Here is an 18,161-nt window from a genome sequence, read left to right as displayed (position 1 = left end):
TTGCTGCTGTCTCCAGTTGAGAGTGGTGATTTGCTAAATACATTCTACAATAATAATTAGATTAACATTTGGTCTATAATACTGTTGGCTATATTACGCATTTTAATTAAAAAAACGGAAGAATAAAAGAAATAAACACCGAAATAATTACTTTTTTTTATTGATACTCATCTCTGACACACACACACACACACACACACACACACACACACATTGAACACGCGAATGAATGAATGAATGAATGAATGAACATTGGAAGTGGTTCAGCCACAGTCCCGCCGGCTGGCGTGGTCACATTGAGATTACATTTGTTTTTTATTACTAACAAAATGTTTTATATTGACCGTATGAATGGTTTCATTTTTAATAAATATTTGGAAACAAAAATATGCTTTGGTGTACTTTTACAGAGTTTTGCAATATGTATATAGCCTACCTGTATCAAAATGTATAATTTTCAGCAGCGGTTTGTGTGACAGCTGCCACGGTCGGAGGTATAACCAGCGGGGCAGCCGCTGGTTCTGTGGCGCTGGCTTGGGGTCCGCTCTCCCTTGGTGGAGTGGAGGGTGGACGGGTTGCCAGGGGCAGACGGCTCCATGTGATGGTGTTTCTTCTGTGGTTCTTCCGTGCTCAGCCTTATTTTTATCTTCTTATTTATTTATTTATTTATTTATTTATTAGTGGCGTTTGGATTCAGTTATGGCAGTAGGACGGCAATCTGAAATGGCATTAAGCCCACAGATGGCAGAGAGCAGCTACAAAACAGTAGTGGAACGCGCCCCATCCGCCCACAGCACAATGCTCTTAAAGCCCTACGCTATCAAATGCTGGCAAAATACATTTATTTTATGGCCTTGACATTAACCTGTCATATTGTTGAGTTATTAAGGACACTTCCGCGTTTTTGTGTGTATACAGGAATGTTAAAGATATCATTGAGGAAAACGAGATTGACGTGACGTGATTGAATCAGGGAATCCGTGTGTCCACCACGGGAGAGGATCCTAATTGACTTTACATTGGCATTGTTTTCGTGGTGGCAGCACGTAATTTCAACCCATTACGTGCTGCCACCACGGAATGCGGTGTTAAGAGGTCATGGTCATTTCACGTATTTCTGTGAGATTAGGTTGTTCAGGGATTTATACTTTAGGATTTATCCTGGCTTCATATGAGCAGAGGAAATTTCCTCTAGTTGCTAGGCTAATGTATACAGTGTAAAATGCCATTGGTTGGCGCTAATAACGTTAGCATGTTGTATTTGCTCGGAAAACGTGTTTAGTATAAGAAAGTTGTTTTGTCAGTGAATCTTGTGAGCTATAATGGAACCAAATTATGTACAGTTACCTTTGTTACATGTTGCTGTTGAGTTTCAGTCTGCATGCATGGTTTTTCAGCTGAACATTGTTAAAACAGAGCAGCTGATGTTGCTAAAGCAATAAGTTATCAGAGTGAGACGCGCATCCAGGCAGGTAAGGTTATGTCGTGTTTTATCTAGTAACATCGTTATTTATATACGGCATGAGCTCTGTCTGTTGTCCTGTATTTTCTCCGAAATCCAAAATATTTCCACTCTGCTGATTTATTCCTGAGTAAATAATGTTATCCTCATGGTCTTTCTCTTGGCTGCTTTCCATCTGCCTGCTATTTGATGGTGACACAGACTTTCAAAATAAAAGCCTATGCAAAAGATGATCATGTGGATTGATGTTTTCACTTTGCATCAATGATATTGGATCGTTGATCATTAAATCAATATATCAATCTAGATCGACAGGTCGTTACATCCCTAGTTGGTACTACTGGATTCCTTAGGTCTTCTTGTTTTCTTAATATACCAGTATCATCACTCAGCCATCTATAGCCTTTGAAACACAGGTGGCGGCAAAAATAGCACATGATTAAAAAAAATAATGCTTATGTTCAGACCTTTATCACGTCACAGTTAATGCATTAACGCTGACAGCCCAAATATTTGAGGTCTTTGAAAAGTCATGGAAAAGTTTTGAAATTTCGTCCATGAAAATGTTTGCGGACCCAGGGTTTTGGACTGTTGGTTGACCAAAACAAGACATTGATGTTATCATAAAATTGAGTATTTCAGCTATGAGATACACTGCTTTTGAAAAGTAAAGTTGATGTTTTTCTTTTTTTCCCTTAATAATAATGATTGTAACATAGAGATAAAAAAAAAAACTGTATGATTGAGACACCAGGCATGTTATTGACATTTGAAAAGGAGCAGAATGAAGTTAGTGGATGTCTCCACAGTGTCTTATGACAGGGCAGAATACTGTGTGAACTTGGATGTTGAATTTGTTTTCAGTGGCAGTCAATCATTATTGAACCACACCTGGGCTCTAAATATTGAGTCAGTCCTATGTAGTAGACTCAGTGGTTAGATTGAAGGGGTTTTAACTGTCAGTGTCTGTTCAGCTGACTAACCTTCTTTTTCTTTTGTGAAGTTTGAAGAAAAGAGAGTGCTGATACTTGAGCTATCAGAAACATTTGGATGAGTGTATCCCTACAGTCCAGCTGGAAAGGTGTCTTGAATACATATAAGAAATCAGATAAGTGTAGAAAACCAACAGTCAGTGATTTTCTTTTAACTGAATTCACTGAATGTTTTCCTCTCTGTCACCAGCTTGGTGAGATTAGCCACCATTCCCAGTCTGACGTTCCACACCACAACCTCTTCAATGATGGGTGAGTATCTGCTGCAGCCCTGTCACCTCAGTCCACTTGGACCCTAAAATATTCTTTTTTCACTGTAATTGACTCTTCACTAAGTCCTGCCCTGGACGCAGACTTGCCAGTCATAGCGTATGTATTGGCCCAGCTCAGACCAGGGTTCAGCAACTGCACAGTTGTGCTCCATTGACTCTGATGTAATTATTTCAAATTGTCTTCATTTTCAAGGTTGGTTTTGTTGATTTCCAGCTAAATGTTATGCCTGGATCACATTGAGTGTTAATGATACTTGTAACCTTGAGAGGTTTGAAGAAGATATAAATTTTCTCCTTTTCAAAACCAAAATCAAACCCTGCAAAGTGTAGGGTTAGCTAACTAGCTACTGAAGATATAGCCTGCTGAATGTATGCTGCTTTTGCTTTTTAATGATAATAACAGTGGAAAAAAAGACCTACCCTGCTGTACAGGAACCAGTGAAGGTAAGCAGGGAAACTTTGCTGATATTGAGCCAGCTCTGTGTCATCACAGTGTGTAGATGAACAGTGTTTGGCTTCTCCTGGAGTTCCTTGCCTGTCCGACGGTGGAGGCCCAGGCGCTAGCGGCGGCATGGCAGAACAGAAGCCAAACACCGTTCATCTACATACTACTTTATGTTTATTATTTCTGTTATGCGGTGGTTCACTTTTACACTGTTATCTGTACGTTATCCTTTAGCCTTTAACTATCTTCATCTTTTGAACACTGTTTTTGCTGCTGAGTCAGTGTGACTTTCTGGATGTATCCTTCAAACACATATTGTCAGTATTTCCTCAGGGAGTACAGTTCATTACATTGTGGGCTCCATGCTCACTCTGACCACACAAAGGTACGTGGCTTAGGAAAGGTCGATTTCTTTGAGGGGAGATGTGAGGAAGAGTTTGACTCACTGACTTGACACCACAGCTTGTCTGGTGTATTTACTTTACAGCTTAAATCATCAACCAATTCATCCATAAGTAACCACAGGAAACTCACTGTTAATTTCAGTAATTTATCAAGCACAACTTGTCAGGTTTTAGTTTCTCCAATATGAAGATTTGCTGATTTTATATCATTGTAAAATAAATACCTGTGTTTTTTTCTTTCTACTTTTTTTAGACATGTTATATTAAAGAATCAGTTTAAACTTTATCTGTTACTCTTTTTTGACATTTGGGACAAAACCTTATATTTCTGGGTTTTGATTTTTACTCTTCAATTATGCTGGAAAATAGATTTTAAAAGATCAGAGTCTTGAATATTAAACCTTATAGGCCAACCTCACATTTTTGCAGCTGAAGACTTTTGTCAACACCATCGGGCACTCAAAAAAGTCTTCGTACCATATTAGAAAATATAGAAACCTCAGGAAGAGCAACTAAGAAGGGATCCCTCTTCCAGGATGGACAGACGTGCAATAGATGTCGTACAGAACAGATCAGCATAATAAATTAACAGTAATCCGTATGACACAATGAGACAGAAAAGGGAGAGACAGAGACAGAGAGACAAAGAGAGATGCAGGACAGATGCTAATGACAGTAGCTTATAACAACATTAATGAAAGTAATAATATTATAATAATAATTATGGCTATTGTGGTACAGTACGTTGAAAGTATATATTAATATATGATAGTATACATATGTGATAATAATCATATGTGTATAATAATAGTAATAGTATGACTAGAGACATATAAAATATAAAATAGTACAGAAACATTAAAAACCTGGAAGCACATCGAAAGCCACTTTGAACATAAGTCTCTTTCTTTTTGATTGATTTGATTTTTACAGAAATCAGCTGTTACAGAAAAAACTCGAGACTTTGTGACCAAACTGACCAGCTTTCAAACTAAATAACAACAGTTTTCAAAGACCTGTTTTCTTCTGTCCGAATTCAACAGACATCATCAGTTGCAACCAGGGATGGAACAGTATATTGACATTCATTATTAGAAGATAAAAATGGAGCAACACGTAAGGGTCAGTCAGTAATTCAAGAGAACTGAGTTATGTTACCTCCATCAGCATGGATGGCAGAGGTAAGATCTGACAGAGTTGACAAAAAGTTATATATTCATTAACTTCATAGCAGTCATGGTGAGGAACCATTTTATTTTTCACTGTTGTCTTAATGTTAATCAAAATACTAATTTTTAATCATTAATAATAATACACAAATATTATCTGCACCTCAACCCTGAGGACATTTTAAAGCTGTTGATTGACTTTCTTAAAGATTCCCAGTTTGAGCAGACTTCTTGTTTGGATCATTACTGGTGATGACAATAATGTCTGTGTGTGAGTGCAGGTGCAACGGTGGAGCAGTTTGAGCAGGCCAAGAATAAATTGTCGACGCTGAAGAACGACCCGGGCAACGAGGTCAAACTGAAAATCTACGCTCTCTTCAAACAGGTGGGACATTTAGAGACACTAGAGAGAGGCACTGTGAGACAGGTGTTCTCAGGTAATCAGAACCATTTATTGTAAAGTGAGATACAATATAAACTGGGACCAACAGCTGTTTTGCAGAATTGAGTGAAGCCACAGAGACAGAGCTGACAGATTAAATCAATCAACAAAAGAAAACCTCGGCCCAGTTCCAACTAAAGGTCACAGCTTATTTGCTGCTCAGATATGATGCGTCTCCACTTCCTCCCACTGTATAAAAATCAAGCCAAAATCTCCAGATACAGCTGCTGCCATCTTGCAATGGTGACATCATAAAAATGATTAAAGTCAGATAAACATTATTTTATTAGGTAAAACTGATGTTGACAAAGTTTTCCTTGGGGAAAATAATTTGCAGTCGGAAAAAAAGGTAATAAATCAAAATATATTGCAATATATTTTAACCCAATACTTGGCATGTCGCTGTAATATTGTATTGTGACCTAAGTATCGTGATAATATTATATCATGAGTCCTCTGGTGAATTCCACCCCTGACCAGGGGGTGATCCAGATGTTTTGGCGTCACATTGAGGGAGCTGTCATGTCGTCTGTATAGCGGCTAAGCCTAAACTTAAAGTCACCGAGGGGCTGCATAGACAGGCTACTTAATAATTAACATACTCGCCTCACCAAACCGACCGCTCCTCTTAGATGGAAACAAAGAATCCACTTCTTCTTCTTCTTTGCTGCATAATTTATTTATCACCATCATAGTCTTGAACGAAACATGCAAACATCCATAAATCTGTGTCCATATACCATTCAAATACATAAAGTTTACCAATACATCAGCCCCGTTTCGTTTTTGGAACCGAAAGTACCCTTCAGACTAAGGCTGACCAAAAAATCTGAAGCTTCAAAGCTTCGTTTGATGGCCCAGGATTCGATTGTGAAAAAAAAAATTGAATATTCAGCCTTTTTTTCTCCTGTTTTTTTGGGGGACCTTGAACGCAACACTAACCCCATTAGGCCAAGTAAAGAAGTCATCTGGTCTGATTGTTGCATGAATTGCATAAAAAAGTTTCACAGTGAATCAGAGAACAGGGATTCAGACAAAGGTATTCTTTACTGGTGAGTTAAGGGAGAATAGCTATCATGTAATTAAAAAAGAAAACATCTCCGACAAGGAAATAGAAAGCCCGATGTGCAATGAATGGAGACCTATTATCCTGCTTGAACACAGACGACTAAATTCTTTCAACAATGTGACTCAAAATAATGATAAAATAGATTTTATTGATGTAAAATAATATGCTGATGGTGACATTTTCCACTGGTCCGCTGTGCTCTGAGTCTGGTGTCAGTGACACATGCTGCTCTGAGTCGCGCATCTGTCTGTTTATGCTGCAGTGCGCGCAGAGGGTTTTAATTTTTAGTGTTTTTAGCAACCAGAAGTGTTTTTTCGTTCGTGAATATTTTTATCTTTATTCTAGGGTTGCAAGAAACTATCTTTTCCTTTACTTCAGACATGGTACCTACACCCTAGTGTTTCCACTGCAAACTGTACCTTTAAAATGTGGATGGGGTTGTTGTCACTCACTGCTCCATCCAGCACTCACTGTATTTCCTTATTATCGGTGACACAGAGGGAAGTCAGCACCTCGTTTCTTGTCCACAGATTGAGGCTGCATGCTGACATTTTCAGAACAAAAAAGCTCAAAACAAAACAGGCTGCAGTGGGAGTCTCTCTCCTTGGGATATTTAAACATAGCGGGTTTGTGCATTTAGTCCTTCTCAGGCAAGCTCGGGGGTTTAAGGTGTGTTGGTTGAGTCACATTATCAGCTCGTGCATTGAATAACATTACGAGTTAATGTTCCACCTTAAAAATCCTGGCAGTCGGCCCGGTGAATGAAGTTATTTTTTTCTCCGACTCCAGCTGCTGCAAGAGGCAGCAAAACATCCTTTCATTGTATATTTACAGTTTACTAATTAAACTCTCCACAGTATGAACAGTGGCTTCTGCCTCAAAACCAGCCACAACTCAGCCCTAAGCAGAGTGATCCTCTGCTACTGACCAATCAACAGACTGCAGTGTTCACGGCTCCACCTTTTAGTACCAAATCTGTGTGCTAGGTACCCCAACAGAAGGGGTACCAAAAACAGTAACAGTTAGGAATGGTTCCAGTGGTGCCATCCACAACTTTTCGCAGTGGAAAAAGAACTGAAATGTAACGTAGCATACTGCTCGGTGGAAACGGGGCTCTAGAGCACCATATACCTCACTTAATGTGGCCTGGCGTTGCGTTCAAAAAAACTATGTGTGCTCCCGTTGAGCAACACCTGTCTCTCAATCAGTAGCTTCTACCTATATTGGCAGACACCCATACAGGACAAATCAGCAATTAGAACACATTTTACACCATGAATGGCTCCTTTTGTCTGTCTTTCTATAAAGTCTACATGTTTATCACACACACACAATTATACTGTCTGTGGTTTCGTACAGGCTACGTTACCTACCAGGCCACTGCCCTTAAAGGTGAAGGTCAAGGTGCACATAGGTATAGAAACATAGATACCTCGCCGCTGCTTTGTGTTGCTGCTATGTGTGTCTGCCAAGATCCGCAAGTAAGCAAATAGAAAATGCAGATGATTTGTAAATCCTTTTTGACCTATATTCACTTGAATTTACTAAATCCATCCATCCATCCATCCATCCATCCATCCATCCATTTTCGTAACCGCTTATCCTCTTGAGGGTCGCGGGGGGGCTGGAGCCTATCCCAGCTGACATTGGGCGAGAGGCAGGGTACACCCTGAACAGGTCGCCAGACTATGGCAGGGCTGACACATAGAGACAAACAACCATTCACGCTCACATTTACACCTACAGACAATTTAGAGTTATCAATTAACCTATCCCCAACCTGCACATCTTTGGACTGTGGGAGGAAGCCGGAGTATCTGGAGAGAATCCACGCTGACATCGGGAGAACATGCAAACTCTGCACTAAGGATGGGAATTGATAAGATTTTATTGATACCAATGCCATTATCAATTCTGCCTATCGATCCGATTCTTTATCGATTCCCTTATCGATTCCTTTTCTGTGTAGAAAAAGTATACCTTACAGGTTTTTGGTGTCAACAAAATCTTTTTATTGAATTTCAAAACAAGACAGATAAGTGCTTGTGAAGTAAACAAATATGAAATCGGTCACTGGATCCTAGATCTCTGGACATAAATAAAAATAAATAAAGTATTTACATGGTCACTCACTGAATCCTAGATCTCTGGACATAAATAAAAATAAATTAAAGTCTGTACATGGTAACTGGATCCTAGATCTCTGGACATAAATAAAAATAAATCTCTGGACAGAAATAAAAATAAAGTATTTACATGGTCACTGGATCCTAGATCTCTGGACTGGACTGATTGGACTAATTAACAGTTCTTGCTCAAAAAGATAAGCATGTCAGCTTTTTCAGGGAGGATCCTTGATCTCTCTGGGCTAATTGTGTCTCCAGCTGTCGAAAAGACCCTCTCAGATGGCGTTGAGGATGCTTGAACACACAAATATTTACTTGACAGCACTGAGAGCAGGGGCAGTGTGTCTTTTTTCTGCCACCACCAGAGGGCAGGGTTGGCAGGGACAGAAATTGGAGGTAGGTTTCTGTACAACTGGACCTCATGCTCCACTCTGTCAATGACGGACTGGCAGGTCTGCAGTTGTTGGACCGTCTGCTGCAGCTGCTGGTCCTCTACTGCAAACAGCTCCTCCAAGGCTGACTTTGGTTTCTTCACAGCAGGTGTAATCTGAAATTATATGACCATATTCTAATTTTAGTTTCATATTTTAATCCATGCAATGCTCATGACTTTTTTTGACACTTCACAGCAAAATGTTCTTTTTCCATTTGTGACAGTAATATGATATGATCATTATAGTGAACTGAGCTTAGCTTACATCTTCTTACTCCTCCTCCTCTTCATCATCACACCATGGCTGATTCTGTCTGGCGACTGCCGCTTCTTGTTCTTGCTCTGATGGCTTAAGAAGAAACTGACCATGAGTATTAGTTTTCCATGTATAGAACAAGAGGAAATATCACAATAGCAATATGCTATAATCAGATTACTATCATATCACCCTCTTCCTCCACTGCAGTATTTGCTGCTACTGCTGCTGCTCTTAATCGGTCCCAGATAGCATCCGTATCTTTTTTTATTTTAAACCTTGGGTCCATCGCCGTAGCCTCCTCCAGAAAGGCGTGGACTTCTTCATCCTTATTTCAAAAAAGAGAAAAGGAAAACACATCCATATTCAACTATCTGGGAAACATGATTGAATGTGAACTTATTTTAGTTAGTATCTGTGATAAATGTCATTTGTCACAGTACCTGGTATCTTGTGGAGAGGTCGCTCCAAATCATGTCCTTTATCTTTCTGGAGAATGGAGAGTCCTCCTCCTGGACTGTGAATGTCCCCTCCAGTTTCTCTACAATGGGCAGAATCTGCCCGCAGGTTGGACTCGTGTCACTGGAGACACACTGGGTGGATGTGTAGAGGACCCGCATTAGCTGCACAAATTCCTCCGCCTTCCTGAAGTCATGCACATTCATTTTCTCCACCACTCTGTAATAGTAGATAATTATGTTTCATAATAATTAACAGTCCTTCCATATAGCATAATATTATGATTCAATAAGCCATATTGAAATAGTCACATAACCCCATCCTTACTTGCCCTTGCCACTCAGCTTCTTTAGCCATGGGTCCATCACTGCAGCCTGAATGGCGGGGAACTGCTCAAAAAAATCTCTCCATCATTAAGTAGAGTGAATTCCACCGTGTTTTAACATCCATGATGAGGGCATGCTGGGGAAGATCTGAAATAAAGCAAAGTTACACAGACACCTGTATAAGTACATCACAGACATATACACACATAAACATTATATAATAATCATTGGATTGTTTTAATTTATATTATTAGAATATAGTGAAAGGGTTGTATTGAAAAAGATTCTTACTGAGGAGTTGCTGCTTTTCTTTAAGCACAACTTTGGCCATGTGGGACCTCTTCATCCAAACCACCACTGCCCGGACTCAGTGCCACCCAGTTTGAGACAGTTTGGCACCTCCGAATCTTCCGTGCTGCAAGGTTCAGTGTATGGGCAAAACACCCAATCTTCTGAAGATTCATCTTCTTCATTGCCACTACCATGTTTGCCGCATTGTCCACCGTGGCTGCCACAACCTTCTCCCTAACTTTAAACTCATCTAAGATGCGTCCAATTTCCTCTGCCACTCCTTGTCCCATCTGCGCTTCCTATACAGCTTTCGTTTTGAGGACCCTGCCTTTGATTATACCTTCTCTATCTCTAATATAATGTACAGTGACAGTCAGACAGTGGTCCTGGTTTAGACTGGTCCATCCATCTGCTGTTAGGGCCACCTTTGGAACTTCTTTGAGTTCACTTATTAAATTGTCCTTTTCAATATTATACCATGCATATCTGGGGCATAGTTTCTTTGCCAGCTCCCTACAAAATGTTAAACTGATTAGAATAGATTATACAACTTAACATTCATCTATAGGAACATGCATAGATATATTGAACATCTACATTCATCACATTCTCATTATGAATCATGATGTTTTTTTGTGCAATATTGCAATATTAATTAACAGACAGGCATGGCTGGCATTCAGTAATAATTAATGATATCACCTCCTGTTGTTTGTAATTAACCCAAGACATCTGCTTTCATAACTTTTTATAATAAACCTTAACCTACCGGAATGCTGGCTCCTCCACTGTGGAGAAGGGGTGCAAACCCTTCACAATAAATTTAGTAAGTGTTTGGTGACACTCATCAATCTTGTCCTGCAACATTTTGCCCTGTTCTGCAAGTGTAAATGCCGTTTGCTGGCTAAATGGAGAGGGAGAGGGAGGGGGGCTGGGACATGGAGGAGGGGCAGCGACACTGTTGGCAGCAGATGTACTCAGTCCACCATCATCTAAAATGGATCAAATGAGAGAATATTTGTGCAGCATTTGTTTTCGTCTACGTCATTAACGTTACAGAACCTGTCGCTGAAAGGGTTGTGCTAATGCTAACATATGGTACGTACCATCACTGGCTCTGCTCTGCAGAGACATTACTGCTGGAGCTGCACTCGTCTGGCGGAGATTGTTGAAAACATGGCACTTGTGGTATTTAATGCGTGCGTCGACAAATGCTTCAACATGTTTGTGGCGTTACCACCTTTGTATGTAATTATCATGCTGTAGACATTGCATGTAGTGCTGTTTGCATCCTTTTTCGTGAAATGAAGCCATGCTTTTGACCGCTTCTGTCTCTCCGCCATGATTACCTCTTTTTGTTGAGCTGAATGACGAGCGTACGTGCCATGATGTGCGGCACGTCAATGTAAAGAATTGGTTCGAAGATCCAACGTAATGAAAGGAATCAATAAGGGAATCGTTAAGCATAGAGGCTAATGATGTGATGGATTGAACCAGTTGGAACCAGTTCTTAACAGGAACCGGTTCTCGATTCCCATCCCTGTTCCGCACAGAAGGGCTCCCTCCTGGGATTGAACCAGGAACCCTCCTGCTAACCACCACACCACTGTGCTCGATGTATCTTCTGAGTCTTGCAGCGAAGACAGCACCACAGACCTCAGCCTTCACTGGTTCTCCCTTTTGGTCGAGTGGTGAGAGCTTTGCTTTGCATTCAACAAGTCGGACTTGGATTCCTTGCTCGGTCTCCCATCTGAAGTACATCACAGTTCCATAGCTCTGGTCACTTCCATCAGAGAATGTTATTCCGCAGGGTCTTCCAATCCTTTTGACCGGTGTGAGGCTTCTGTGGAAGGTGATTTGGTTGAGGCGTGTGTATTCCTCAAACAGGTGGATGGCTTCATCTCTCAGTCTTTCAGACAGAGTTTTGCCTCCAGCTTCTTGAAAAGCTTTTCTGACTAGAATGGCTCCCTTTTGTTTGGCAGGTGTTACAAGGCCTATTGGGTCATACAAGCTAGCTACTTGGCTAAGCAGTTGTCTTGTAGTCAGTGGGTTTGGAGTTTTTTTCTCTCACCTCTTCTCCGAGGACATTTTGGCTGATTCTCATCTTCTTTCTTCTCTTTAAGAAGTTGACTGATGAAGTCTGATTCGACAAGGTAGCCGACTCCAAGGGCTTTGTTGTCTCCTTCTCTCATTTGGTTGGGAGAATGAAGACTGCCTAGGGATGTCCCGATCCAGCCGCCGATATTAGCAAAAAATGTGCATCGGCATCGGATCGGACTGCATGGAAAAATGCCGATCCCAGAACTCCGATCCAGTTTTTCCAGCCAGCCCAGCGCTCCGCAATTCAAGCAGTCCATTCCAGTGATCCGCTCCAGCACTTACTATCAATCCACCAGGCCAGCATGCAGACACACATGGAGGGAAGGGTAGGCAGAGTAGCGGTCAATTTAGTTAACTGACTAGGCCTATTTGTTTTCTGCTCTGGCTTTTTGAGAGTGACATTTTTATTTGGTTTACATTCGTACTGTTTAAGTAAAGAGCACTGATGGCATTGTTTTGGGCAAAATTAGTGAAATTGGAGCCATGGATGGACTATTGGTTGTTTAAACAGTTGTACAATATTGTGTGTGGTTTTTGTCCCCTCTGTTGGTCCCAGGAAACAGCAGCACCAGGCTGGCACTGACACTACCAAAATAACTGAAAAGGAAAGGCTGCATTGTTTGTTAAATGTCAAAAATGTCTTGAGGTGTTAATCTATTTTTTATTTATTAGGGGGGCAAAGCACAAGTGTGTGGAGTCTTGCTGCTATTTTAATTTCAATGTTAGACATTTTAAAGATTTCTTGTGTTGATTTATTTTCTATTAAGGGGCCAAAGCAGCCAAAGCAAACCAGCTATATTTTTTATTTAATGTTAATGTTCAAGTTTAAAGTTTGTTTATTTAACCCTGTTAACAATAAACAGGTCAGTTTCTCATACCAACTGTTGTGGATCATTCTAACTAACCCGATTAAGTAGTTATTCTTGTTAGAGTAATATTGCTTCATCAAACCTTTTCTAACATGACTGACAACAAAATCAGTGAATATGTATAATACGCGCTTGGATTGGATCGGTATCGGCCAAAACTCAAGGCTGTAATATCGGTATCAGATTGGAAGTGAAAAAGCTGGATCGGGACATCCCTACTTCTGCCTCCCACTTCGGCCTGACGGACCCACAGCTTGAGGAAGAATCCACCAGTCTTCAGGATTTCTTCAACTGTTTTGGTGGTTTTGTTTAGCTTTCCCAGATCATTATTGGATGTCAGGATGTCATCTACATAGGCATCCTCTTCAAGGATCCTACGCTCCTCCTCCAGGTGAGTGAACTTGGGCAGCTTTGCTGTCTCTCTCATGACCAGTTGTGCGATGTACCCTGCTGGTCGATCACCAATGTTGACTCTGGTGATGGCATATTCTACAATTTCTCCATCTTCACTGTCTTTCCAGAGAAATCTGTGGAGGTGCAACTCCAGGTCTTCAAGCCACACAGAATTGCACATTTTCTTGATGTCGCCCAGGGCAGCATGGACTCCTCTTCTGAACCTTAGTAGCACTGCTTGGATGGGATTGAGGACATCAGGCCCTTTCAGAAGGAGGTCATTCATGCTAAGCCCTTTAAACTTCTGGCTGCTGTTCCATACCATTCGCACAGGTGTTGTGACGGAGTGTGGGTTTGGCGCCACCAAGTGGCTGACGTACCATACTGGGCCTTTCCAGTCGGCAATGGTCTCTTTGGTGAGTTTCTTTGCTGCTTTTCTTTCCACCATCTCATGGACTTGAATTGTGTATGCCACATGCCACTCCGGTTCTTTCTTGAGAAGTCTCTCTGTTCTCAGAAAAGTGGCCTCCACTGCACTCCTGTTGTTGTGCAGGGAACTTGGATCTTCAATCCAGGGATATTGTGAGGCTCATGACTGTTAGCATCTGCTTTGACATAGGTGAGACCTTGTCTGATAATCTCCAGCTCTCTTTCCTCACTCAGAGTCATGTCTTTGCCTCCTGGTTGACAGTTACCACACTGGCATCCTCCACACTTGGGTTCGCAGGCTGCTCCGATGCTGTCCCATCTCCACCAGTCTAAGAACTCTCTGCCAGCAACTGTGCTTTTGGTTTCAGCTTTGAATTCTTGCATCTCAGCAATTTCTTGATACTTCACTGCTGTGGTTCTCAGCGATCGAGCAGAGTGAGTCCCAGAATTGTCCAGAGCCATGTCCACTACTTAGCAGAGGTCTGGATGTGCTCCGCCAACTGTCTTTCCTAATGGGCTTTCCCAAAGGACAAGATCTCCTACTACCTTTACTCTTTGTGGAGTGAGTCTTCCTTCATGGTGGCTGATGAGAAGCTCAATGTGCTCTGGTCTGTGAAGGTCTTCCAGGTTGGTGTCAGGGAAGAACCTCTTGAGTTGTTGCGGTTTGATTACTCTGTGCACTTTTGCAATTTCATCCAAGCCATAGCAGATAAGCTCATGAGCTCTCTCCGTGTCTCTAGATGTCTTGACTCTCACCTTGAGTAAATATCTTTTGGTCTTTACCTTCATGGCCATGCCTCAGACTCCATGGACAACAAGCGTGATCTTTCACTTCGTAGATTCAGTCTTCTGGCAGCTCTGTGAGTGATGTAGTTGGTATCTGATGCCAAGTCAATGAGAGTTCCAGTTTTCTGTCCTGCATTGGTAGTTACTTCCAGAAGCATAAGAATAACTGGTAACTCACATGTGTTTGAGTCCATCACTCCAGGTAGGTTCTTTTCAGTGCAGTGTGATTTTGCGGCCATGTTGGTGAAAGTTTTCCTGGAGTGAGCTCAAATATTAATTTCTCTTGCTCCTTTGTGAGTGTTTGCCTTCTGGTGCTGGGTTTTCCCACTTTCTCAGATTCTTTCCTTTTGAAATCTCCTTTCAGGCGAAGAAAGAAATGGTGGTCTGAGGATACATATATATATATATATATATATATATATACACATATATGTATGTATATATTATATACATATGTTATATACATATGTGTGTGTGTGTGTGTGTGTGTGTGTGTGTGTGTGTGTGTAACATACTTATTGATCCTTCTTCTCCTGCAGGCCACTCAGGGTCCCTGCATCACTCCCAAACCAGGCATGCTGGACTTCGTTAACAAGGTCAAATGGGACGCATGGAAATCTCTGGGCTCCATTTCACAGGTACACCTGCTCCAGGATCCTACATTGTAGGTTCATCACTGTCAGGTGTTACAATCCAGCAGCGGGTGAAACAAAGAGAGGAAACTAAAATCCTTCAGATTCTTCTACTGCTAAGTTAAACTGGTGAAACTGTAATCAAATATGGATGATTGACTGACACTAAAAGCTCTGTTTGTGCATTTGGACTTCAGTTTCACTCCCCAGCCCTGTATGTACTTTCAGATATCCACCTTATTTTACCTTTTGTTTATCCCTTTACAGTCATGTCAGAGCAGTGTTACTATTTCCTGCTGTTGATGCTGTTAAAAGCTTTCCACCGGTGCTGTGACGTTGTTGTAAATGTAGTGTTTGTGGAGTTTTGTTAGTGATGCTTTTCTTTAGGAATAGCAAGTGCATAGAAACATATTCTGCTGTATTTGGTTCGTACATCTGTTTTAAGTGTTGCCGAGAGGAAGAGTTGAAGAAAAGACTGCCAGCTGCTGCCAATCAGCCAGAGGTGGAGGATGTACTCTTGTCATATCAGTACTAATACTACAGTTAGAAATACTCTGTTTGTTTTAAGTAAAAGTCCTGCATTCAAAATGTTACTGAAGTAAAAGTATCAGCATCAAAATATACTTAGAGTACTTATTATTCAGTATAATATATATGATATAATTGGATTATAATTATTAATGCATTAATATGTTGATCAGTTTAATGTTGCAGCTTGTAAATGTGGAGCCCATTTTATTGACTTTTTATACTGCTGGTTAGATTGAGCTATGGTAAGTACAAGTACCTCAGAACTGTACAAAGTAAAACAACACGTCTTAAACAAACAGTTAAATTCACCTCCTCTCTTTGTGTCACTCAGGATGAAGCTAGACAGCAGTACTGCGACCTGATTGACTCCCTGGTGGCAGCAGAAGGTGGAAGCTCCGCCCAGGTGGCTGCACAGCTTGCTGGGAGCGGGACGACGTATGAGACACTATTGGTCACCACAGTGGATGACATCACCACCATTAAACTGAACCGGCCGACCAAGAAAAATGCCATCACCACTGAGGTGTGTTTTATGCACATTAGGAAGAAACAGGAAATTTAAAATGTTTTTTTTTTTTTTATCCCTCTGCACTAGCGATAGCTGTGGCCAGAGGTATTATGTTTTTGGGTTGTCCATCCATCTGTCCTACCCATTCTTGTGAACGCAATATTTCAAGAACACCCTGAGGGAATTTCTTTAAATTTGGCACAAATATCCACTTGAACTCAAACATGAACTGATTATATTTTGGCAGTGAAAAGTCAAGGTCAATGTGACTTTTTCCATCTAAGTCTCAGGAACGCAATATCTGAAGCCTTGTGGGGACTTCTTCTAATTTGGCAACTTTAGCTTTTTAGTGGCGTCCAGTTAAGCCATGCTGTGCCGGCATGGCTTGACTGATCAGTTTCGATGCCCGGAGATGTCCGGAGTAGGTCCAAAAGCAGGACCGCCACTCAAGCAGGTACCGGTGGTGTCTTGACCGCAGCCAACACCCAACCACCATGTATGTTGTGAGACTCTACACACCTCTGTCTGCAGGAGACCAGAGAGAAAGGTGTTTTTAAAAAGTCTCTGTGTGTTCAGCTCTCACTTATGTAGCTTCTAACTGAATCTCTGTAGTTTGGAGTTTAGTTTCTCTCCTGCGTCCTGTTTTTACTTACAGATCTGCTTTATTTTACTGTTTATGTTCACCATCAGCCATATTTGAAGTTGCTGTTCGAAAACTCAACATTTCCGTATTTTGGTGCTTCACAATAAAAGTTTTTACAAAACAAAATAACAGGGAGCATTTATTTTTAAGACTGTATAGGAATTAAAATATGTTTAATACTGAATTAGCCAAACTTTATTAGCGGCTTTTCATCAGTTAAGCTAAGTGTAATACAGAGTTGGGTAAGGGTAATCAAAGTACTTTACTGCGTTACTCCCTGAGTAAAGTAATTTAGGTACTTTAAAAGTACTTCCAACATTACTCCCTGAGAAAAGTAACTCAAGCACTTTTAAAGTACTTTTGAGTATTCTACATTTCCTATTGGGCAATGGACCACAGGGCGCTAAGCCTACATTTTTTTGTCTCCAAAATTAAAGTTATGGACCACTTGCCCTTCACTGAGATCCAATTCTCCCATCACAGCCGTCACTTTGACCAGTAGAAACACAGAACGATCTGCTGCTGTAGACAACTGTATGACAACAACACCCCAGTGTTTTTAATATTTCCTCTAGGGATGTTACCACACAGAGTAAAAGGGGCAAATGATGGTGTGAAACAGCAGAGGCACTTTGTCAACCCACTGAGTACTGTCATTAGCATCAAGCTAGCAAACAATGTTACGTCCTCATAATGGAGACGGACATACAGTAATAACATTATCAAATAGCGGCTTTTACTCACCACAACTGCAGAGGCTCCCAGCTTCATTTGAAACAAACTAAATTATAGACGGTCCGTTATTTATTAATCCCTCTGTATCTTTATATTTTTACTTTTTATCCGCTCCTGTTGTCTTTATAAAGTTAACATATCGCGCCGTCATTTCAAACTCAACACTTGTTTCAAATTAAAAGCCCCTTATAACCTTGGCTGAGAGAATCCCTCCATTTTCTAAATAGGCTTTTATTCTGAAACATTTGTAGGAACTTGGTTGTGGAAGATACAGTAGCTCGAATGTTTACATACGGTACTTCAAATGTAGCTCCTGCCATCTGCTGACACTTTTAGGTGACTACAACAACATGTCGGCTGGCACATGAACAGACACAGTGACTCAAATA

At 40.9% G+C, this 18,161-nt stretch overlaps 1 protein-coding gene across 1 annotated transcript in view; it reads left to right on the top strand.

The window, feature by feature from the left end:
* The window catches only part of eci2 (enoyl-CoA delta isomerase 2), a 92,546-nt gene that overhangs the window by 8,833 nt on the left and 65,552 nt on the right, over nt 1–18,161 (top strand). The window contains exons 2-5 of the mRNA XM_049565824.1: nt 2,645–2,706; nt 5,026–5,129; nt 15,263–15,361; nt 16,218–16,409. Coding sequence (XP_049421781.1) covers nt 2,645–2,706; nt 5,026–5,129; nt 15,263–15,361; nt 16,218–16,409 — 457 coding nt within the window. The remainder of the gene's footprint in view (nt 1–2,644; nt 2,707–5,025; nt 5,130–15,262; nt 15,362–16,217; nt 16,410–18,161) is intronic.

Source organism: Epinephelus fuscoguttatus, linkage group LG21 (assembly GCF_011397635.1).
Source record: "Epinephelus fuscoguttatus linkage group LG21, E.fuscoguttatus.final_Chr_v1".
NCBI lineage: Eukaryota > Metazoa > Chordata > Actinopteri > Perciformes > Serranidae > Epinephelus > Epinephelus fuscoguttatus.
This window is presented reverse-complemented; position numbering and strand designations above follow the sequence as displayed.